This window comes from Oryzias latipes, chromosome 2, assembly GCF_053564925.1.
Source record: "Oryzias latipes strain Hd-rR chromosome 2, Olatipes_Hd-rR_3.1".
Classification (NCBI taxonomy): Eukaryota; Metazoa; Chordata; class Actinopteri; order Beloniformes; family Adrianichthyidae; genus Oryzias; species Oryzias latipes.
The window spans coordinates 21,670,252-21,694,323 of record NC_136238.1 but is presented as its reverse complement, the minus strand read 5'-3'; the positions used below and the strand labels follow the sequence as shown (position 1 = coordinate 21,694,323).

The following is a 24,072-nucleotide window of genomic DNA, read 5'->3' as shown; positions in this document are numbered from 1 at the left end:
TAAATAAAATATTAGTATAAATCCAGATATGAAACTTGTGAGGAGAAAATGAATGTTTATAGATTGGGGACCAAGCCAGAAGCATTTGCTTGTGAAAATTTGCTAATTTGATGGGCTAACCTTGAATGTTATAATTAGATTGGAGAAGAAAAGGGAGGCCACGGAGATTTGAAAAAAAAATAGTTTGGGATAAAATTCCATAAGGAATCTGGGTTGCTAAGGAATTGCTTAATCCAATTGATCTTAAAGGTGTAATTTAGGGTGGTGAAATCTAAGACATCAAGTCCTCCTGCATCTGTTGTATTCAAAAGCACTTTATCTTTAATGTAGTGAGTTTTATATTTCTAAATAAATTTGTAAAGCATTTTATCAACGGTTTTACATGTGGATGTGTTGACATTGAGAGCAAGTGCTGCAAATGTAAATCTGGAGATTCCTTCAGCTTTGAATAGTAAAGTTCTTCCTGTTAGAATAATGTATACAAGTCATCTCATATTTGCTTTTCTGCATCACCTAGCTATATAGCTGTTATAATCATGTTTGCAAAAGTGTGTGTTCAACTCTGTTTCACAGGAAGGTCTTCGACTATCTTAGCGACTTCCCAGCATCAGTCTGAGAACTTGAGTGTTAGCTGTGTCTAGACCTGAATCAAAGGACGCTCAGTGTTAGTTATCCGTGACAAAAAGGCTTTGCAGGTCTGAAGATGATGTGGGAAGGCTGTGAAAAGACAGACATGTCGCAATTACTGTTTTCTGTTTCCCCCTCCCTTTTCACTTTCAAGTCTTTGTTGGGTCCTGATGGAAAAACATTTGTTTCAAAAAAACAGATTTTCTTCCATTGTGGAGGTTTATCCGATTATCTTCCATGTTGAGCAATTTAACTCAGATAATAAATAGATGGATTAAGAGTGAGAGTTTGTTAAAAAGACCCCTAGTGACAACTGCATGAAACTAAATACATAGTTGGAGAGAGCTTCCAGTTCATTGATTACTGTCCATCTGTTGAATTCAGAACATGTTTTAGACAAACACCCACCGTTCCACTCCTGAACTGCTGTCTTTGAAGCTTATAGGTAAATCCTTTGATATGTCACTCCTGAAGGACCCCCAGCTGGATCCAGATCCAGGTCCAGGTTGGTTCCTGTGAAGAATGAAGGTTGCTGGTGTGAGTCCTGAGCTCTGACATGAAGAAGATCATGGACAGTTGGAGATGTTCATCTCACCTTTGAGCTTTGCTCTGGTTGTCATGGTTACCATCTCTGCTTTTAGAGAGAGGGGCTCCCTCCTGTGTGTCCTCACACTGATCCATGCTGCTGGATTCACTGGATCCACATCAGCTCACACACACCTTCCACCTTCACCTGCAGAGGAAACATGTCTTCTTAAACTCTGATAGACATCCTGAATGTTATCAGATGAGGTTCTGAGCTCTGTACTCTAGTATCAAAAGAACAAACTTCCTGTTTCTACAATCCAGGAAGCATGAAGCCCATCAAGAAAAACAGACAGAAATCAAAGAATGAAATGAAAGAAGAAAATCTTTTCCAAATAATCAGAAACAAACAGTCAAGTTAGTGAAGACAAAGTTCTAGAAACAAACTCACTTCAATTTCTTTAAAGAGATGAAGAGGAAGAAGAGGAGTCTTCACTCACTGTGTCAACGCAGATCACTGAATCATCGTCGTTCCAGATGTGCATGAACTCCCCTTATCTGTTATCTACTGACACTGAAGCAGAAACTCCTGATGGAGATGAAGGGAGGGGCCTGACTATTTTTTGGAAACAGCCCCTTCTTATCAACAGTCAGACTCAGAGGAACAGAGAGTTTGTACACATGCAGCTCAGGAAAATGGCTGACAGTGAAGCTGAGAAGCTTTTCTTTCCATCTTTGTTAGAATCACATTTCAAATCCACAAGATTCCAAAAGTAAATTTGAAGCTAAGAAAAGAGCAGATTGAAGTCTGAATGTGAACAAGTCAGAACAGCAGTTTGAGGAAGATTTGGTTAAACTGAAAGAATGTGGATCTCCCAGATCTGTCAAAGACACCGGGGAAAACTCGGACTGATTCCAACAGTGAAGAAAGATGTGTGGGGCAGAAAAAACACTCGCTATGGTCCCAGACCCCCCACAGACCAGAGCCCTCCACTCCCTTCAGCATTTTGGCCTCACAGGCTTCCATCCCCTTTCTAAGTTTTCTGAGTTTTTCCACAGGTCGGAAAGAAAAAAGTCCTCATTTCCGTTGTGCTGACGTTTATGCTATTGCTGCGGTTATGTAGTTGTGCTTCTGGTAATGCCTTTGCGTTGTTTCTTTTGTATGTAGTGTGAGTCCTGTCGGCCACCGTAGGAACAGCTTCAGTCTGGAAGAATGTTCTGCAGCAGAACCACATTCCCGAAGGACGCCTTTGTTCCTCAGTGACAGTCCGTGTTTGAACGGCTGCATATTCTGCAAAACATCAAGGTTTCCTGCAGCTGGATTGAAGGAGTGCTGCCCCCTGGTGGACAGGAACTCAGCTGTGAAGCTTCTGCATCTGACCTTTGACCTCCAAAAACATCAACTCAGAGAAAGAGGTGAAACTGCCCAAAAGCATCACCAACTCTGACTTTGATTGTTGCTGTTAAATGTTGAACACATAAAGGCAAAAGCAGAAGGTGAGAAGCAGCCTTGGAATAAGCTCCTCCCACTCACCAACAAACCACCAATCAAGCAGGTTTGTTCTCTGAAAAAAAATACTTGACTATGAAAACTATAATGTCAGATTTAATTCAAAGATGATTTGATGAAATGTTCTGTGGATTTGGTGACAGAGGACATTTTCTGCAATAAAGCAGCTGTTGCTGCCTGACAGCTTTCATTCTGGAGAAGCTCTGTGAGAGTTTGGACACAATCCCACTCAGACCAGACATTCACTGGATCTGATGATGGAGGAACAGTTCCACTCAGACTTGGAGAGTTCTGCTCTAAGGACCTCTGTGGATGAGACCCAGTGATCCACTTTGTTCCTCTGCAGCATCAGGATCTGGAAACTCCAACGTCAGTCACTTCAACAGGAAACAGACAAGCTCAGAGTCAGAAGATGAGAGAGGAGCATGACAGCCTCTGTGTTCAAAGCTGATGATGAAGCAGAGTCCAGCCTCTTCCTCATTCTGGATCCAGACAAGCTTCAGAAAAGAGGAAGGAGCAGTTTTCTAACCACCAATCCTCTACATTCCTGGATGTTCACCAGGCTCCAACTGGAGGATTGACTAGAGATTTCTACCACAGGCTAATTCCTGCTTTGACTGGATCAAATGTTTCCTCTGAAGGTTGGAGTTCAGACCAACGTGTTTCCACTGAACCATGAGAGTCATTCGTCTGAAATTCATCTCCAGATCAGCAGGAGAGTCAGGAGGAAAATTCACTGTCAAACTGGACCGACTGTTTCAGTCAGTAAAGGCAGTAAGCTGACGGATCCTCATGAAAGGCTCAGAAAAGACCCTCAGAACTCCTCATCTTCTTCAGGTTTCAGGGATGAAGAAGAAAATGCTTTTCCCAGAAACGTCCCTCCTGCCTCATCCCACTTCTGTAAACTAGGAACTTCTGAAGCTACTGGAGTCAGCTGGTTTCCATGGCAACGGCTGATGAAGGACAGGAATTTCTGTGGAGTGATATCATTTCAGGATCAGCTGTTTGAATCTTCAGCCTGAAGGAAGCAGAGATGTTCAGAAGTTCTGACTGGAACAGAAATCCCGGCTGTGCTTGGAGCTGCTCTTCCTTGAGCTTCTGCTGCTGATGTTCTGCAGAGATGAAGCTGTGAAGAAGCAGCTCTGAGCAGCAGACCAGCCTCTGTTCTCTGCTGCTCTCAGACTCCAGGGAAGAAGCTTCAAGTCCTTGAAGAGGTCCTTCAAGGAATGAAATGAAAGTAGCTCAATGGAGGCGGAGCTTTTCTTCAGCTCCACATCAAACACCTTGAAGATCCTCATCTGCCCACCATCTTCATCTGTCTTGCAGCTAGAGAACATGATCTTCCAGATTTTTGATCCTGCAGCTTTGACAGAGTTTTCTTTCCTTCTTCCTGGAATTCTTCCTGGAAAATTCTGCTTCATCTTTTAGTTATTGTAGGGCCTCCTCTTAGACTGATGATGACTACTCCTCCTCCTCATTCAATTGAATTTTTTTTGTATAGCCCAAAATCACAACAACAGTTGTCTCGATGGACTTTGTATTGGTAATTGAAAAAGTGAAACATGAAATCAAAAGGATCACGAAAACAAAGAGTTCAATAGGATAATACTAAAATGAACTAACAAACTGACTAAGCTATAGTGGCATCCCTGCCCTTAGACCCCCCTTCGCGGTAAGGAAAAACTCCTAAAAAAAACGGATTCCGGAAAAAAACGGAAAAACCTCAGGGGTGCCCACATGAAGGAGGGATCCTCCCCCAGGACGGACACGCAATGTACCAGAACTCATAGAGAATAATTAACTTATCTAAATCTTCAACTACATATATAAAGTCCAGCATATTAGCTTCATCCAGCCGTGGTTGAGGGACAATCAGGGGCACGAGTTGAGCCGGAGACAGGAACCACAGCCCTCTCCCCAGGAGGGGAGAGGGAAAGAGTATATGAATCGTACTGCACCAAACAGTGGCATGGAGAACTAAATGATAAATGATGATCAAAAATAGAGAAGAGAGGAAGGGTAGAAGTAGATGAGAAAAGAGGACAGAACCCCAGTGCACCATACTTACCCCAGCTTCAACTTCTAGCAGCCTTTTAAAACAAATAGTTATTGTTATTAAGTTTAATTTAATCTCTGAATACTAACTAGTCTGACAATAAGCCTGTCCAAAGAGGAATGTTTTCAATCTAACTTTGAATGTAGAAACTATGTCAGCCTCTCTTACATGAGCTGGGAGTTTATTCCATAAAACAGGGGCTTGGTGGCTATACCTATACCTATAACCTCCAATCGTACTTTTACTAATTCTAGGAACCACAAGCAGTCCTGCATATTGGCAGCAAAGTGTTCTGTTTTGGTGGTAAGGGACTATGAGGTCTTTGATATAGGATGAGGCCATTCCATATAAGGCCTTATAGGTTAACAGGAGGATCGTGAACTTGATTCTAGAATCAACTGGGATCCCATGGAGTGAAACTAACACAGGAGTGATGTGATCTCTTCTGCTAGTTCCTGCTAACAATCTAGCTGCTGCGTTCTGAACAAGCTGGAGACTTCTTAAGGAACTCTTAGGACACGCTGCTAACAAGGAGTTACAGTAATCCAGCCTCGACGTAACAAATGCATGGATGAGTTTTTCAGCATCACTCTTAGAAAGTATATTTCTGATCTTAGCAATATTCCGCAGGTGAAAAAAGGCAGTTCTGCACGCCTGAGATATGTGAGCCTTAAATGATAAATCCTGGTCAAGTAAAACCCCAAGGTTTCTAACTGTGGAATTGGGGGCTATACTTATGCCATCCAGGGAGACTATCTGAGCAGACAGAGCATCTCTGAGGTATTTAGGACCTAGTAAAATGACCTCAGTTTTTTCTGGGTTCAAGAGGAGGTAATTAATTGTCATCCAGGTCTTGATGTCACTGATGCAGGCGTTCAGTTTCTCTATCTGGTCATTCTGGTCAGGCTTCATGGATAGATACAACTGCGAATCGTCGGCATAACAATGAAAATTAATGCTGTGTTTCCTGATTATGTTTACTAGGGGTAGCATTAAAAAGCATAAACAGGATGGGTCCTAAAACTGAGCCCTGGGGACTCCATAGTTGACTCGAGTGCACTGAGAGGAATGTCCATTTACATTAACGAACTGATACCTATCGGACAGATAGGATTTAAACCACTGGAGAGCAGATCCTCTGATCCCTATGTCCTGCTCTGACTCTTGGAGTAAAATACTGTGGTCGATAGTGACAAAGGCTGCACTGAGGTCCAACAGGACCAGAATAGAAAGTAGTCCCTTTTCTGAGGCCAATAACAAGTCATTATAGACTCTAACTAGTGCAGTTTCCGTACTGTGGTGAGGTCTAAACCCTGACTGAAAGTCTTCAAAGTGGCTGTTGTCCTGTAGGTGGCAGTAAAGCTGCTTAACTACAACTCTTTCTAGGATTTTAGAAATAAAGGGCAGGTTTGATATCGGTCTATAGTTGGCCAAGTTACAAGGATCCAAACTGGGCTTTTTCAGAAGAGGTTTAACAACTGCATATTTAAAAGACTGTGGCACGTAACCCGTTTACAGAGAGGTATTTATTATCGTTAATATGGAATCATTAATTAGGGGAAAAGTTTCTTTAAAAAGTCTAGTGGGAATTGGGTCCAACAGACAAGTTGACTGACTCAGTATTTTCCAGCAGCTTCAACAATTTGTCAGAGCTTCATCCTGCAGCTCCTGAAACATCAGCAGCAGCCATGAACTTAGAACAGACAAGCGTCCTGATAAAGCTCCACCTCCTTGAACAGCAGAAGCTAAAGAGTTTGAAAACATGTCCAAAGCTGCAGCACCAAGGGAAAGATGCTCCCTCTTCAGGCTCCGCCCCTCCGCATCAAGAGCTGTAATAAGCTGAGCTGCTATTGAGAGCTTTTAGGGGGTCAGATCTATAGGAACATTTGCTGTCACTTAAACCAGGAAGTAAAGTGTTTTTTCTCCAGGAAAGTAACCCTCAGGATCAAATGTGATTCCAAGTCTGAGATGAGATTGAAAGCAGGTTTTTGTGGGCGACCCTCATTCAAATGAACCAATCCTCTTTCTAGTTTAGATCAAAGTGTCTTCAGGTCCAGATTTTTCTACCCGGACTTTCCTTCCAGGAATGAGGGAAAAGGTGATTAGCTTCTAAAGCAGGGGTGGGCAATTCCAGGCCTCGAGGGCCGGTGTGTCTGCATGATTTCCAGATAGTCTTGCCCTACTCATGGCTGATTACCTGGTTCAGGTGTGTCCAGCCAATTAGAACATGCCAGAGCAGGGTATGCTGGAAAACATGCAGGAATGCGGCCCTCAGTGCCCACCTCTGTTCTAAAGCCTATCATTGTCTTTTCTGACTGCTCGAGAAATTGGAGCAGCTTGTTGCTCGAGGAAGAGCTCAACCCAACTCCATGCTTGAACGGAGCTCCAGATCCCTGAGCTGTGCTGATCCAGATCCCATCCAGATGTGATGCGACACACATGGAGCTGTCACAGCTCACCATGGAGGTCATGTTGCTTCATCTGATCTGATGGCAGAAGAAACCAGGAGCACATGAAGGTGGTTTTGTTGGATCAGAGAGCAGAACTCTGGTCAGAATGTCATCACAAATTCTAAGCAGAATATTTGCAGTCAAAATGCAGTTTCTCTACTAAACTCATGATTGTTTTACATATTTATTTTTACTTGTTTTATTTTTTTTCACTAACAAATAACTCTTTCATCTTCAGCCTTCACCTTCATACTAATAATTCTATTAGAATATGTTTGTGCTTCTAACATTATAGTCATCCCTGTAAGAAAAAATAAATGAATAAATGATTCAGTCAGATGTTAGAGATTCCTGCTCTCAGACCTTCAAAAAGCAGAAAAGGTTGAAATCTAAACACATTTTATTCAACCTATTTGATATAAACTGGATGTAATATAATATTTGGCACAAAAAAAACAATTCTGTTTTAGTTTCAGCTTTAAATAAACCGTTTTTTATATTTATTCTAAACATTTTTTAACTAAAATTTAAAGAAAAAAGAAAAACAAAAACAGCTTTAACATATATGCAGTGTACAGTGAATAATGTTTACATCCGGGGTCAGCAACCTTTTTTTTTTACTCAAAGAGCCATTTGGGACCGCCCCTAATGAAAAAAAAAAGCCCCCGGAGCCACAACCTGTTTTGACATCATTATATATATTATGCATGTATATATTATATCAAGGGTGCTCATTATGTCGATCGCGATCGATCTTCAAGGACGTGAGTGTAGATCGCGGGCCAGAAAAGATAAAAAAAAAATAGTACTTCTTTCTTTCCATCGTCATGTTTATTAGTTACATGTTTATTTGAACATTATTGTTTATGTACTGATGATTAAAAACTACACAGTGAGTTTACACAAAGATACTTTTGTATTAACAGATTAAGCCTTTTATTACAAAGACAGAAAGCAGCAACCATCATATTCATGCTCTGCTGTAAACGGTGCAATGCGGGGAGCGGGGCATATTATGAAGCATTTGGCGCTGCTGGCTCCGTACGAAGCGCGTGCCTCGCAGCTTCCTTGATGAGCTCGGATTTATCTGGGGAGAACTGCAGAGCTGAAAGCAGGAGGAGACACGCTGGGCGGCTTCAATAAACACTCCGGTTGCTGGTCTTCTACCGGGGACATGATGTGCCGCGGGGCAGAAAAAGCGGTTCTGATGACAGAGTTTGCGCTGAGTGAATTTAAACTCGCGTCTGCAGTGACGTATGTGTCAGAGGATGTCCGATTGGCCATTCTGCATGTCAATCAAGTCCCGTACTTTTCGGTGAGGATTTTGATTGGCTGGTGGAATTTTGAGAAGTACTTTTTCTTATTTTAAGCTTCTCTGTCCCGCGATCTACACTCATGTCCTTGAAGAAACATACATCAATGCACATGCGTGTTTAAAAACAGGAAGCGCAAATTCTCTGTCATCAAAGAGTTGCTCTCTGCCCTGCGGCACGTCAAGTTCCCGGCAGAAAACCACTCCAGACCCGGGGTGTTTATTGAAGCCACCCTGCGTGTCTCCTCCTGCTATCAGCTCTGCAGTTCTCGCCCGATAAATACGAGCTCATTCATTAAGGAAGCTGTTTTTTACGTTGCACGCGCTTCGTATGGAGCCAGCAGTGCCTTTGAAATGCCATGAAAAATGAACAAACTAAAATAAAATTGAATTTTTATGAAATACTAATTATTTTCCAAAGTCACAGGGAGCCACAACAGAAGGATGAAAGAGCCACATGTGGCTCCGGAGCCATGGGTTGCCGACCCCTGGATTAACCCATGTTCTATCTTACCTTTACATTGACATGTTCTCCCTACCATGATAAAGGTGGATAAAGGTAGAGAGGATTTTATGTAATCCATGGACACCAGTGAAGATCACAAATCATTGAAGAAAAAAGGTTCAGAGCATTGTCTAGTGGGTCTAGATGACCCCACTCCCAATGTTAAAGTGCTTAGGAAAGCACAAGGGTTAAAATTAAAAAAAATTAAAAAACCCAGGGAGCACACTACGTCCATGGCCTAAATACCACAGACCCAATCATTACTGGATATCACCTGAAAGAAGAGTCGACAGGGGGCGCTCCATTCCCATTTCACCCTTTTCCAGTCACAAACCAACCCACTGTGTGACAAGGAACTGTGATAACCACTGCACTGCACTGACAGAGGTGCAGGAACCCAGAAAGAGAGGCAGTCTCAGCCAGGAATGAGGAAGAGCCAGCTCAGTCCCATTTTTTAGGTGGCCAGGTGCTCATTAGCAGCAACAGGATGTGAGTGACTCCACCTGTGATTAAATTAGCTCATCTTGCCACAGGCCTAACAAAAAAACAACTTTGAAGTGGCCAATGACACTGGTGGGACACAAGAAAGAAGAGAGGCGGCAGCGGTCACCGTAACACCTGCTGCGGGATGAGATGGAGATTCAATTCAATTCAATTCAATTCAATTTTATTTGTATAGCCCAAAATCACAACAACAGTCGTCTCGATGGGCTTCGAAGTAAAACATGAAATCAAAAGGATCACGAATACAAAGAGTTCAATAGAAAAATACTAAAATGAACTAACAAACTGACTAAGCTATACTGGCATCCCTGCCCTTAGACCCCCCTTCGCGGTAAGGAAAAACTCCCAAAAAAACCGGATTCCGGAAAAAACGAAGAAACCTCAGGGGTGCCCACATGAAGGAGGGATCCTCCCCCAGGACGGACAGGCGATTTACCAGAAATCTTAGAGAAGAATTAACTTATCTAAATCTACAACTACATATATAAAAGTCCAGCAGACGAGCTTCATCCAGCCGTGGTTATCGGGACAGTCAAAGGCGCGAGTCGAGCCGGAGACAGGAACCACAGCCAGGTGTAGGAGCAGGAGCAGAGACGAGGTACTCGGTCAGGTACAGAGCAGAGACGAGCCAGAGATGAGCCAGAGGCAGGATCCACAGCCAGGTGTAGGAGCGGGAGCAAAGGCGAGGTAAACGGTCAGGAACTGGAGCACGGATGAGCCAACTGGAGTCTGGAAGCACTCCCACTCCCCAGGAGGGGAGAGGAAAAGAGGGACAATACATGAATCGTACTGCACCAAACAGAGGCATGGAGAACTAAATGATAAATTATGATCAAGAATAGAGGAGAGGAAGGGTAGAAGTAAAAAAGGAAAGAGGACAGAACCCCAGTGTACCATAGTTACCCCAGCTTCAACTTCTAGCAGCCTTTTAAAAGAAATAGTTATTATTAAGTTTAATTTAAACAAACTAACATTAAGTTAAATAATCTCTGAATACTAACTAGTCTGACAATAAGCCTGTCCAAAGAGGAATGTTTTCAGTCTAGCTTTGAATGTAGAAACTGAGTCGGCCTCTCTTACATGAGCTGGGAGTTTATTCCATAAGACAGGGGCTTGGTGGCTAAACGCTCTACCTCCAACCGTACTTTTACTAATTCTAGGAACCACAAGCAGTCCTGCATTTTGCGAGCGAAGTGTTCTGATTGGTTGGTAAGGTAAGGGACTATGAGGTCCTTAATATAGGACGGGGCCATTCCATGTAAGGCCTTATAGGTTAACAGGAGGATCTTGAACTTAATTCTAGAATCAACTGGGAGCCAATGGAGCGAAACTAACACAGGAGTGATGTGATCTCTTCTGCTGGTTCCAGCTAACAATCTAGCAGCTGCGTTCTGAACAAGCTGGAGACTTCTTAAGGAACTCTTAGGACACGCTGCTAACAAGGAGTTACAGTAATCCAGCCTCGACGTAACAAATGCATGGATGAGTTTTTCAGCATCACTCTTAGAAAGTATATTTCTGATCTTAGCAATATTCCGCAGGTGAAAAAAGGCAGTTCTACATGCCTGAGATATGTGAGCCTTAAATGATAAATCCTGGTCAAGTAAAACCCCAAGGTTTCTAACTGTGGAATTGGGGGCTATACTTATACCATCCAGGGAGACTATCTGAGCAGACCGAGCATCTCTGAGGTTTTTAGGACCAAGTATAATGACCTCAGTTTTTTCTGGGTTCAAGAGGAGGTAATTAATTGTCATCCAGGTCTTGATGTCACTGATGCAGGCGTTCAGTTTCTCTATCTGGTCATTCTGGTCAGGCTTCATGGATAAATGGAGATGGAGATGGACCCCACATTGTTCAATTCTACGGGGACGTGGATTGCGTTTTGAGGGCAGGGGGTGTTAGGGCGTCCACTCATTGCGTCTCTTAGGAGCAGTCAGGGTTTTGCTGGAGATGAACCTCCAGGTGCTGGGTGGCCTTCTCTCTTGGTCCAAGAAGCAGCAACAGGAAGAAGATTTTCACCGCTGAGTGGAGAAGCAGCTACCAGGAAATCGTCAGATGTTGCCACTGACAGGACATTGAAGCGGTTGGAGAGGACGAAAGCCTTCATGGTCAAAGGCTTTCTTCCTTCTTCCTTTGGTCTGACTACCTCAGACCAAAGCGGCTTTGGCATAGAGGTCGAGGAAGGTTGTGGCGAGGTGTAGGGGTCCCAGTGAACTGTATCTTGCACAACCGCTTTCAGAGTAGCAATGTGCATCGACTGTCAATGTGCCAGCCAGGTCCACTAAAGAATTCAACAGATCGTTCTCTGACCTCAACTTAGAGAGTTTGTGGATGTCCGTTTTGAGGTTACTGATCTGTATGTCTGCATTTGTTGATGCAGTCACATCAGTGTTGGTCCTGCCACCAGGAGCAGCAGCAGCCACCAGCCATGTTCCCAGTCAGACTAAACACCTCCCCACCACACTGAAAACGGTGCCTGCAGAAAACTGATTTCCCTTTTTGAGACGCTAAATGGTTTGCCAGAATCTATTTGAGGCCAACCATTAGTCTTTCTCCATGACCTCACTGAACTCCTCCCAGAACCAAGTTTTAGCCTCTGACATGGCCTGAGCTGCAGCTTGCTCAAGACTGCCGGTACCTGTCAGCCACCTCTTGAGTCCCACAAGCCAGCCAGGGTTGGTAGAACTCCTTCTTTAGCTCATTGGCATCCCTTACTTTTGGTGTCCACCACCGGGTTCAGGGATTGCCATAGCCCCCAGAGAGCTTGCGACCACAGCTCTGAACAGCTCTGGTGCCAATCATCCCCCTGCAGGTGCCACCGTTGTTGACCATGTGAGTATTAAAATTCCACAGAAGAACACTGGATCCCCTGGTTGGGGTGCTTTCCTTCACCCCTCCAAGAGACACCAAGAAGGCTGGTACTCTTGAGTGTTTTTTCTGCCAGTAGACCAAAACCACATTCCTAGACCATGAAAGGACATGACCCTCTCGTACACTGGGGCAAACTACAACACTTGGGGGCTGTACTGGGGGCTCTCTAGTAAGCCCACACCAGCCCGCCCCCTCTCACCAAGAGAAACTCCAGAATTGTACTGAGTCCAACCCGTCTGGAGTGACTGTGTTTCAGAACCTAGACTGTGCATCGAATTGAGCCCATGCGCAGTCATAGGACAGGAGTCCAGCCATCCTGCAGTATTTCTCTGAGATGCTTAAGAGTGTGTGATATATACATATACAAATTGTACTCATCTCTTTTTGTGACAGTACAGACCAAAAGTTTGGACACACCTTCTCATGCGAGAGAATGTCAAGAGTGTGCAAAGCAGTAATCAGAGCTACTTTGAAGAACCTAGAATATGAAATATTTTCTGTTGTTTCACACTTTTCTGTTATGTATATCATTCTTCATGTGTTAATTCACAGTTTAGATGCTATCAGTGTGAATCTACAATTTTCATAGTCATGAAAATAAAGAAAATTCCTAAATGAGAAGGTGTATCCAAACTCTTGGTCTGTACTGAATGTTCAATTTGTTTACACTCACACATCCCTCCGCATTTATCCGGATGTGGGACCGGCACAAGATAATACTGGATTGTGTTCCCTTGTGGTTGCATTACATTCATTCACTCAGTCACATCATTACATCTGTTATATCTAATACATGTAATGTTGCTTTCCCATCAATGCATCCATCCATTTGTTCAAACATTCATATAAACACCTAAATGACTATTTTTTTCAGTATTAAAACATATACATAAATACATTTATTATTATTATTGTTATTATTAAAATAAAATAAAATAATTGTAAACGTTTTAAGCAGAGACTTTAATAAACAAGGAGATTTTTTTAGGGGAAACCTGAGCACCAGGAGAAAACCCAAGCAGATTAAACACAGATATATATATAAAAAAAGCTTTTTTAGTTGTTGTTGTTGCAATTTTTTTTTTGACAAATACACAACACTTATAAATAATTATTTTTTAGGGCAAACCTGAGCACCAGGAGAATACCAAAAACAAATTAAACATGAATAAAAAGAAAAAAAATGTTGTGTAGTGGTAAAAGATACAGAGCACAACAACAATTCTAAAACACACACAATGTGGTGAATTCCTAATGTTTTTTTTAGACCTTTTTTTAAAAACTCAGAAGACCTCTGTGTAATTTTTGTCTTTTTTTTCTTTGAGATTGTTCCCCTCCTCCATTTTCCTTTTCTGGCATTCCTAAACTGGCTTGTGTTGGTGGTTCTTTAGCCTCCACACTGTGCTGTGTCTTTTTAGGAACAACAGGAATCGGCTTCCTCTTCTTTTCACCTCTTTTAGCAGGTTCATCGGCTGTTACAGGTCTCTGTGATTTGGGCTTCATAAACACCACAGGAGGCGGTTAACTTTGTTTTTTCGCCACGACTTGTCCAAAGCTCTTTTGCTAAACAGTTTGGACAGGTTTCTAGACGACTTCAGAAGGACAGTCAGAGGTCCTTTTCTCTTCCACACCTTTGCAGGTCTCTGTAGCCTGGTTGGCTTTCATTCCAGGAATTATTGCTGTGTACTGGTTCTGGATGTGGTTTGGCTGAAACTAGTTGATCCATGTAAATGTGATCGTCTTCACTGAATTCCATTACGCACACAACAGGAACACTTCCTGGGAAACTACTGACCACCAAGAAAACTAGATGAAAGGAGGATTAGCTTCTTCCACAAATCAAACACCTCCTTGGAAGAATGTACATTTGAACAAATGTTTGAAGTTGTTCAGTCTATCAAGTTTGCATTTCTAAACTGGAAAAATCCTGCTTAATTCAGCCATTCTGTATTAAAAAATCCTATATGTCCCTTTTACAAATTTCTTCCGTTCAGAAACATCTTTAGCAGGTTGGCAAGTTTATTTTATTGATTTTTCAATCTCTGTAAAATATTCGTAGGCAGTTTAAACTCAGACCTTGTGGTTGAATATTTGCACATGTGCAGACTGATCGGGTAGTTGTTACAGCAGCAGCATGAAGTTACAAGCCCAAAGCTAAACATTGAAAAAAGACAAACAAAAAGACTTGTTGGAAAAGTTTCTTTAAGAAGAAAAGAGCCAGTGAGGAAACTGAAAAGGAGCCTTTAACTTTAAAGAAACATAAACCAGGAGTCTTCATTTCTATGAACCAAGTTGCTCTTCATGATATGAGGAGCGACCCTTGAATATTTCACAGACTTTTCTACTTGGGCTCCATTTGTAGGCTGCACACATCCCAGTGGTGTGGCAAGTTCTTTCCAAATTCAACAAATCCTTCTAATGCAGCCAACGAATATGGGCTTCTTTTTTCCCGATTTCAAGGATTGGTCGGGAGTATCCTTCTATGCTGTCCATATCCCAAGATGCATTGTGGCCGAACCCGGAGATTTTCTGACAACATGGTGGGCTGTGATCCTGGGACCCGGAGTTGGAGATAATTACTCGTTTAAACCTTGTGCTATCCCATGGGGTCAAGGTGAACATTGACATGTTCTCCCTACCATGAGAAAAGGTGTGGAGGATTTCATGTAATCCATAGACATCAGTGAAGATCAGAAATCATTGAAGAAAAAAAGTTCAGCGCACTGTCTAGTGGGTCTAGATGACCCAACGCCCAATGTTAAAGTGCCTAGGATAGCACAAGGGTTAATAACATTAACATGGAAACCAGCCAGGCATACATGGTTCTCACAGCTTTATGTATCACAAAGAAAACTTTCATCCTAAACTGGAAATCCAAAAATAATCTCAGCAATAATCAATACAGAAATCTCATGTCCTACGAAATAAGTTTAGAGATATATTCGCTTCCCACACACATAATCTGTCGGCTTCAGTCTCTCCCTGGTTACAGCTGATTAGTCACGTCACCTAGTAGGGTTGGGATGGTGATGGGTTGAGCTGGGTCCTGGCTGATCCGGTGGGCTATGGTAGGTATGGGAGGCTGGGGTATGCGGGGCCTGGCGGTCTCTCAGTTGTGGGGCTCAGGTAGCTGGAGGGGGGGCACACTTGAGCATTGAGACAGGGGGTTCCTTGGTCGGATTCTTTTGGGCTGCCAGTGGCTGCTAGCCGGGAACAGTTTTGTGGCTGGCTGATGTGGTGTGGGTTGTGAGGGGGGCTTGTAATTCTGCCCTCCCCCCCACCCATTTCACATTGTTCCCTCTCTCTTCCCTCTGTTAAATAAAATAAAATAATATATACTGTTTGGTTAGTTGTTGGATAGAACAAGTTTAAAAAGAAACAGAAAAAAAGAAGAGGAAGTGCAGTTCTCCATCAGTCCACCGGGGGAGCTGCAGGACAATAAGTGTCCACTTTATTCTGAGAGAGACAGTGGAGCTGATCTCAGATCAGTTCATGCTGCAGCTCTGACACTCATCTCCACTTCCTCTGATTCCTCCATCACTCTGCTCTCCACCTTCCAGGAACACCGTCCAGTCACAACATCTCTGCAGACCAGCTGCTGCTGCTGCTCCTCTCTGCTCCTCCAGGAGGAACATCAGACTCACCAGCCCCACCTGCAAAGAGAAAGCAGAGATTAAGGAGTGTCTCCTGATCTTGGTCTGTCAGTCAGTGATGCAGCACAAAGAGCAGCAGGAGCTTCAGTCCTGTTCAGAGCAGCAGCTTCCTGTCATCTTCACCTGTTGGAACTTCTGCTGCTCTGATTGGCTGACTGTTGTCCTGAAGCCTGTCATCATTCTCCTCAGAGCTTCACTGAGAAGCTGCAGCTTCACAGGAAACTCTGCATCTTTGCTCTCAGACTAACTTTAGGACCAAACATCTGGAAGCAGCTGGACTGACTCGAACCCTACTGACCTCAGAGTCTGCAGTTTGGAGTTTGGACTCTCCACCAGATCCTGGAGCTGCTGAACATCTGAAGACTGAAGGTTGTTGTAGCTCAGGTCCAGTTCTGTCAGGTTGGACGTGTTGGACTTCATAGCTGAGACCAGAGCAGCACAGCTGGTCTCTGACAAACCGCAGCGCTCCAACCTGAATCCAGAAAAAAGAGTTGAGTTTAAAGACAAAGTTCTTGTTTTTCATCCTTCAGTTCTTCTAAAGAGTTCAGAGCTGAAGAAGATCAGAAAGTTTAGAAAAAGTCCAAAGATGTGAAGCAACAGCAGCAGATCAGAAGAGTCCAGCAGAAGCAGAGAGGAAGAACATTCAGGAACATTCAGGACAACATGCAGCTGCTTCAGGAAAGAAGTCCAGATGTGTGAAAGTCAAACATCAGCCTGTGGCTGCATCCAAACCAACTGATGTTTCTGCAGCAACAGCAGAAAAAGTCCACTTCCTCTTTCTGCTCAGCTCTACTCCAAACAGCGCTGAATCATGGGAGAATTTCAGCAGCATGATGCTGGAAAGTCTACATCCCAGTTTTCAGGATATGATCTTCCAGTCCTTCTCTGCTGCAGCCCTTCAAGCAGAGACTTTCAGCTCCAACCGATGTGGGTAAAAACAACTTTGTCATCATGTTGATCTGAACACAACTGAAACATGGAGTCTGACCTCAGAGTCTGCAGTCTGCAGTCTGGACTCTCCAGAAAACCACACAGATGAAGAAATCCTGAATCCTGCAGGTCATTCCAACTCAGGTCCAGTTCTGTCAGGTTGGATGGGTTTTCCTTCAGAGCTGAGACCAGAGCTTCACAGCTGATCTCTGACAAACTGCAGTCTATCAACCTAAAATCAGACAGAAAAGTGTGTTCAACTTTTTGTCCATTTAAATCTGCACTTCCGTTATTGATTTACGTTTTCTTTCAAAGTATACAGTGAACATGAACTTCTACTAGATACAAACACCTTGATGGACTTAGGTTCTCCTGTTCAGTCTGGTGCAAAAACACAGGATAACATTTGTAACCATCAGATGAGGAAAAACCAGGATTTTTAACTCAAGAAAAATGTTTTTTTTTTTTTTTTTTTTTTGCTTCTATGCAACAGTCCTCTGCTGTTTCCTCTGCACTGACATCTATTTGACACTTTCTCCTGAAACAGAGAAAAACAGACAGAACTTGTAGAGAATCAGTTTTTGGATGAAACCTGACCTGAGAGTCTCCAGTTTACAGTCTGGACTCTTTAGTCCACCTGACAGAAGCTTCACTCCTGAATCCTGCAGGTTGTTGTAACTCAGGTCCAGATCTCTGAGTCTCGAGGACTGAGACCTGAGAACTGAGGACAGAGCTATGCAGCTTCTCTTTGAGAGATTACAGCGACTCAGTCTGAAAAAACAAAGACAGACAGCAGTTATTGAAACTTTCTATGTTTCCACTCAGATTCATTTGTTGACTGAAGGTGATTTTCCTGAGAGTTCTTACAGAGCTTTGTTGGAGGCTTTGATCACTGGCAGCAGCCTCAGAAGAGCCTCCTCTGAAGCAGAGTATTTCTGCAGGTTGAACTCTTCCAGATCTTCTTCTGATGACAGTAAGATGAAGACCAGAGCAGACCACTGAGCAGGAGACAGTTTATCTGTGGAGAGACGTCCTGACCTCAGGAACTGTTGGATCTCCTCCACTAGAGAACCATCATTCAGTTCATTCAGACAGTGGAACAGGTTGATGCTTTTCTCTGCAGGCAGATCCTCACTGATCTTCTCCTTTATGAACTGGACTGTTTCCTGATTGGTCTGTGAGCTACTTCCTGTCTGAGTCAGCAGACCTCGTAGAAGATTCTGATTGGTCTGTAAGCTACTTCCTGTCTGAGTCAGCAGACCTTGCAGGAGACCCTGATTGGTCTGTAAGCTACTTCCTGTCTGAGTCAGCAGACCTCGTAGGAGATTCTGATTGGTCCGCAGTGAAAGACCGAGGAGGAAGCGGAGGAACAAGTCCAGGTGTCCATTTGGACTCTCTAAGGCTTTCTCCACAGCACTCTGGTACAACTGGTCAAAGCTCTTTGGAAAAGAAAACCAAGACCTTTTCTGTTGTTCTTCCTCCATGAGGTTGAGTCCAGAGTTGGTAAATGTCAGGTGGATATGAAGAGCAGCCAGAAACTCCTGAACACTCAGATGGATGAAGCAGAAGACCTTGTCCTGGTACAGGCCTCTCTCCTCTCTAAAGATCTGTGTGAACACTCCTGAGTACACTGAGGCTGCTCTGATATCGATGCCACACTCTGTCAGGTCGGATTCATAGAAGATCAGGTTTCCTTTCTGCAGCTGCTCAAAAGCCAGTTTTCCCAGAGACTCCATCATCTTCCTGCTCTCTGGACTCCAGTGAGGATCTGTCTCAGCTCCTCCATCATACTTGACCTTCTTGACTTTGGCCTGAACCACCAGGAAGTGGATGTACATCTCAGTCAGGCTCTTGGGCAGCTTTCCTCCCTCTCTGCTCTTCAGCAGATCCTCCAGAACTGTAGCAGTGATCCAGCAGAAGACTGGGATGTGGCACATGATGTGGAGGCTTCTGGATCTCTTGATGTGGGAGATGATCCTGCTGGCCTGCTCTTCATCTCTGAACCTCTTCCGGAAGTACTCCTCCTTCTGTGGATCATTGAACCCTCTGACCTCTGTCACCATGTCAACAGACACAGCAGGGATCTGATTGGCTGCTGCAGGTCGTGTGGTTATCCAGAGGTGAGCAGAGGGAAGCAGGTCCCCCTTGATGAGGTTTGTCAGCAGATCAGCCACTGAGGTGGACTTTCTAGGGTCATTTAGGATCCAAGTCTTGTGGAAGTCCAGAGGAAGTCGACACTCATCCAGACCATCAAAGATGAAGAGGACCTGGAAATGTTTAAAGCTGCAGATTCCTGCTTGTTTGGTTTCAGGGAAGAAGTGATGAACAAGTTCCACCAAGCTGAACTTCTCCTCTTTCAGCACATTCAGCTCTCTGAAAGTGAATGGAAATATGAAGTGGAGGTTCTGGTGGGCTTTGCCTTCAGCCCAGTCCAGAGTGAACTTCTGTGTTAAGACTGTTTTCCCGATGCCAGCCACTCCCTTAGTCATCACGGTTCTGATTGGTTCTTGTCTTCCAGCTGGGAGTTGGAAGAGCTCTTCTTGTCTGATGCTTGTTTCTGCTCTGTCTGCTTTCCTGGAAGCTGCTTCAATCTGTCTGACCTCATGTTCTTCATTCAGCTCTCCTCTTCCTCCCTCTGTGATGAAGAGCTCTGTGTAGATCTCATTCAGAAGGGTTGAGCTTCCTGCTTTAGTGATCCCCTCAAACACACACTGGAACTTCTTCTTCAGACCAGATTGGACTTCATGTCGACAAACTGCAGCAGAAGATCCTGAATGAAGATAACAAACAGTAAATCAACTCTCTGCAACCCTGAATGATGAGGGTTTGAATCCCTGTGGTTCCGTGTGTTCAGACATCAGTAAATCTTCATTTATCAGCAGCTGAAACCTTCAGAGAAATCCTCTTACTGCTCTGCAATTCATCAGCCAGGTCCACCTGCTTCATTCTCCTCAGGAAGTTCACTGTGATCTTCATCAGTGACTCTCTGCTGCTCCTCTGCTCTTCATCTTCATCCTCCAGCTCCTCCTCATCCTCCCTGTGACTCAGATGCTTCTGGATCTTCTTCAGCTCCTTCTTGACAAAAGTGACAATGTTGTCCTCCAGCAGCTGCAACAGAATTCCAGATGAATGAACCAATCAGTGTGAAGTCATGGAGCCAAACATCAGCTCCATGTTGGACACACTGACAGTCCACTGGTGTCCAAAGTGCAGCATGGAGACGACTGTGGACAGAATGATGGAAAAGTAGTTGTTGTTCATGTACAGACCAGAAAGATGGAGTCCAGCTGTGTTTGATGCTGCTGGACAGACGGACCACTGGGAGTCTCTGAGCTCTGCTGGTCCAGTCTGTGGAGAATCAGAAACAATCAGATCCAACTGGACCCACTGGTGTCCTGCAAACACTCAGTAAAATCTACAAGATCTATTCTGTGTTTGTGGAAAAGCTGCAACACTCACTGCTGCACACAGTGAGATGATGATGATACAACATGATGATGATGAATCCTGAGTGAGATTCTTTCATAATGGTGTTTGAGTTACAGTCAACTGGATCATTGATTCTCATTTAGGCCAGAAGAAAATGAAGAAGTTAATGTTTGAGTTTGTTGATGAGATACAAAGAAAAACTTTCTATTTAGAATTTTATTTGAGAACAACCATTATGCATCCATATTTTATATTCTTTTCTCTGGTTAATTATCGTAAGAATAAATATATGAAAGACCTTCATTAAAATATTTGACTAAACTTTCTTTTCTGATCCAAAAATTTTTTCACATTTGTTCAAAAACATGAACAGATTTATTTCTGTGTAAAGTTTCTCTAACATTTCTGCTCTCAGAGACTCACAGATCTTCTCTGATCTTCTTCAGATTCAGATCAAATCTCTGCTGTCTGTTTGAGATTCTGAACTGTCAGTTGTGGCTTTTCTTCACCATCTTTCTTGGAGGGTTCCTGAGTTCCAGAGGAGATTTGGACTTGTTCTGATTTTAGTCTTTGAAACTATTTTTTAGCAGAAGAACAGAAATGACAGAAAATGGGAGGAGCCAACACGTCAGTCAGAAATGGAAATTCTTCATTGACCTTCAGACTTTGTGCTTTGGTTGAGAAGTGAGCCTCAGCTCTGCAATGATATAGAAAATCTCAGAGAATCAATTTCATTTGGAATTAATTCTGTTCACTCAGAGACCTGAAGGACTTCAAACCATCAGAGAATGATGACATCATGGCTGACATTTGGGATTTGGAGCTAAAGTTACTGTTTGGGTTTCTCTTCAACAGTCAAATTCCATCTAAAAACTGTGGAAAAAGATTCAGATCTCTGTTCACTAGAAACTGGTTCTTACTGTGAGTCTGTAGGTCTTTGTTTTCGTCTTCTGATCGCTGGAGGATGACCTTTGAACCGGTCACTCTTCAAGGAGCCACAGCTGGAGGCTGCAGACTGGCCTCTCTGTGTGACCTGTTGACCTCTGCAAACACCAAACCATCAGAGTGTTGGAGGATCTGCTTCTTCATGAACAGCTGATGGACTTTGACATGAACACAGACTGAGCTGTTTAGTCTGGAATAACATGACATGTTTGGATCAACAGTTTCCAGTTGGAGGGAAAAGGTTTCAGCATTTTCTGTCAGTCAATCCAGACTTTTTTCTAGAAAAGCTGATTCCAATTCTCCATGTAGAAATGTAGAAATTCTGATAGCAGAAAGTCAAACTAGAACAATGTGATGTTTGGAAAGCATGAAAATCTGAATCCTAGGAGTCTGCAGTGATTCTTCTCATTAGACTGGAGCTGCTGTCAGTCAGAGTCAGCAGTCAACATGTTTTCTTCTCCAACATCTCTGATGTCTCTCAGAGACTCTCAGAAGACTCAACTGAAAAGATCTCATCACACACATGATGCTCCAAGTGAGTCTGATCAGAGAGATCCAGAACTGATCCAGACCTCAAGTCCTTCATCTGAAAACTGTTGATCATCTGAACTAGAAACCAGCCTCCTTTAACTCTGACAAACACTCACTGTTTCAGTCCTGAACTGAAGTCCTTGAAGTCAGGATTTTCATCGTCTAAGTTGTCAGTCCTGCAGGACCCAAAGCTTGATTCAGATCCAGGGTCAGAGTCGTTTTCAAGACTTTGTTGGGTCCTGATGGAGAAAACATTGTTTTACAAAAACAGATTTTCTTCCACTGTGGACGTTCATCCGATTATCTTCCATGTTGAGCAATTTAACTCAGATAATAAATAGATGGATCAAGAGGTAGACAATTTGTTAAAAAAAAGCCCCTTAGTGACAACTGCATGACACTAAATACATAGTTGGAGAAAGCCTCCAGTTCATCAATTATTGTCCATCTGTTGAATCCAGAAAATGTTTTAGACAAACACCCACCGTTCCACTCCTGAACTGCTGTCTTTGAAGGTTAGAGGTACACCCTTTGACATGTCACTCCTGTTGGACCCCCAGCTGGATCCAGATCCAGGTCCAGGTTGGTTCCTGTGAAGAATGAAAGTTGCTGGTGTGAGTGCTGAGATCTGACATGGAGAAGATCATGGACAGTTGGAGATGTTCATCTCACCTCTGAGCTTTGCTCTGGTTGTCATGGCTACCATCTCTGCTTTTAGAGGGAGGGGCTCCCTCCTGTGTGTCCTCCCACTGATCCATGCTGCTGGATCCACATCAGCTCACACACACCTTCCACCTTCACCTGCAGAGGAGAACTGTCCTCTTAAGTTCTGACAGACATCCTGATTGTTACCTGATGAGGTTCTGAGCTCGTTACTCTGGTGGCAAAACAACAAACCTCCTGTTTCTACAATCCAGGAAGCATGAAGCCCATCAAGAAAAACAGACACAAATCAAAGAATGGAATTAAAAGAGAGAAAGACATGGATTCTGCCTCCCAAAGCTCCAACAGAGACTTTCTCATGAACTTTGACCTCCACACAGGTTTGGATGGAGGAGAACAGGAAGGTTTGGGAGTCAGAACTGAAACCTTTGAGCTCCAGAGCTTCATGATGGTTTGTGTTTCTGACAGAAACTCTTTATTCTGTGTTCTGGAAAGTTCTGACAGGAAGAAGCAGTCAGCTGATCTGAACCACTTTGATGCTGAAGACCACAGATTGATTCCAGGAAATAGTTAGAAAAAACTAAACAAGCATCAGCTGATTGTTGTTGACTTGATGAAGAAGGGTCCTCCATGTCGTTGATCAGTAATAACCAATGATGAAGCTTTGGAAACAGCAGTGATGAGAGTTTGCAGAGAAAGAAGAAGATCTTCTCCAAACATTCAGTAACAAACAGTCAAGTTAGTGAAGACAAAGTTTCAGAAACAAACTCACTTCAGTTTCTTCAAAGAAATAAAGAAGAAGTAGAAGAAGAGTCTCTACTCACCGTGTCAACGCAGCTGCAGCACAGATCACTGAGTCATCGTCCTTCCAAACGTGCATGAACTCTGCTTATTTATCGTCAGCTGACACTGAAGCAGAAACTCCTGATGGAGCTGAAGGGAGGGGCCTGACTATTTCCTGGAAATAGCTCCTTCTGATCATCAGAGTCACAGGAACAGAGAGTTTGTTTACATGCAGCTCTGGAAAATGGCTGACAGTGAAGCTGAGAAGCTTTTCTTTCCATCTTTGTTAGAATCACATTTCAAATCCACAAGATTCCAAAACTGAAGCTGAAGCTAAAAAAGGAGCAGATTCAAGTCTGAATGTGAACAAGTCAGAACAGCAGTTTGAGGAAGTTTGGTAAACTGAAAGAATGTGGATCTTCCAGATCTGTCAGAGACACCGGGGAAAACTGGGAATGATTCCAACATTGAAGAAAGATGTGTGGAGCAGAAAAAACACTTTAGTTTGACACTTTGATCAACGCCATGGTCCCAGCACCCCCCCCCCCCACTCCCGTCAGCATTTTGGCCTCACAGGCTTCCATCCCCTTTCAAAAGAGTCTGAACCAAAGCTGAACCTGAGAGCAGCTACGACTGAAAGAATGTGGATCTTCCAGATGGTATGCGGGACTTTTTCTCTGCCGTTGAAGGAGGAACAGCTTTTGTTTGGAAAAATGTTCTGCAGCAGAACCACATTCCTGAAGGACTTCTTTGTTCCTCAGTAACAGGGCATCTT

General features: G+C 43.4%; 1 protein-coding gene across 1 annotated transcript; it reads right to left on the bottom strand.

Moving 5' to 3' along the window:
* Window positions 1–14,364: 14,364 nt before the first annotated feature.
* LOC111948615 (NLR family CARD domain-containing protein 3-like) lies at window positions 14,365–23,515 on the bottom strand. The gene is made up of 12 exons (XM_023962159.2): window positions 23,339–23,515; window positions 22,524–22,652; window positions 22,337–22,441; window positions 21,968–22,090; window positions 21,296–21,418; window positions 20,216–20,294; window positions 19,856–20,054; window positions 17,814–19,716; window positions 17,544–17,717; window positions 17,005–17,178; window positions 16,315–16,488; window positions 14,365–16,016 (listed from the first exon to the last, which is right to left on the bottom strand). The coding sequence occupies exons 2-12, from the start codon at window positions 22,607–22,609 to the stop codon at window positions 16,004–16,006; spliced, it is 3,153 nt and encodes a 1,050-aa protein (XP_023817927.2). The 5' UTR covers window positions 22,610–22,652; window positions 23,339–23,515; the 3' UTR covers window positions 14,365–16,003.
* Window positions 23,516–24,072: the final 557 nt, after the last annotated feature.

Bases quoted from the DNA above. Each gene is read 5' to 3' on its own strand.
- LOC111948615 (XM_023962159.2), bottom strand. From the start codon at position 22,609: ATGGATCAGTGGGAGGACACACAGGAGGGAGCCCCTCCCTCTAAAAGC. The intron at 22,091-22,336 runs GTGGGTGTTTGT...TTTCTCCATCAG, and splicing joins AGCAGTTCAGGAGTGGAACG to GACCCAACAAAGTCTTGAAA. The intron at 20,295-21,295 runs GTAAGAACCAGT...GATTCTCCACAG, and splicing joins CAAAGACCTACAGACTCACA to ACTGGACCAGCAGAGCTCAG.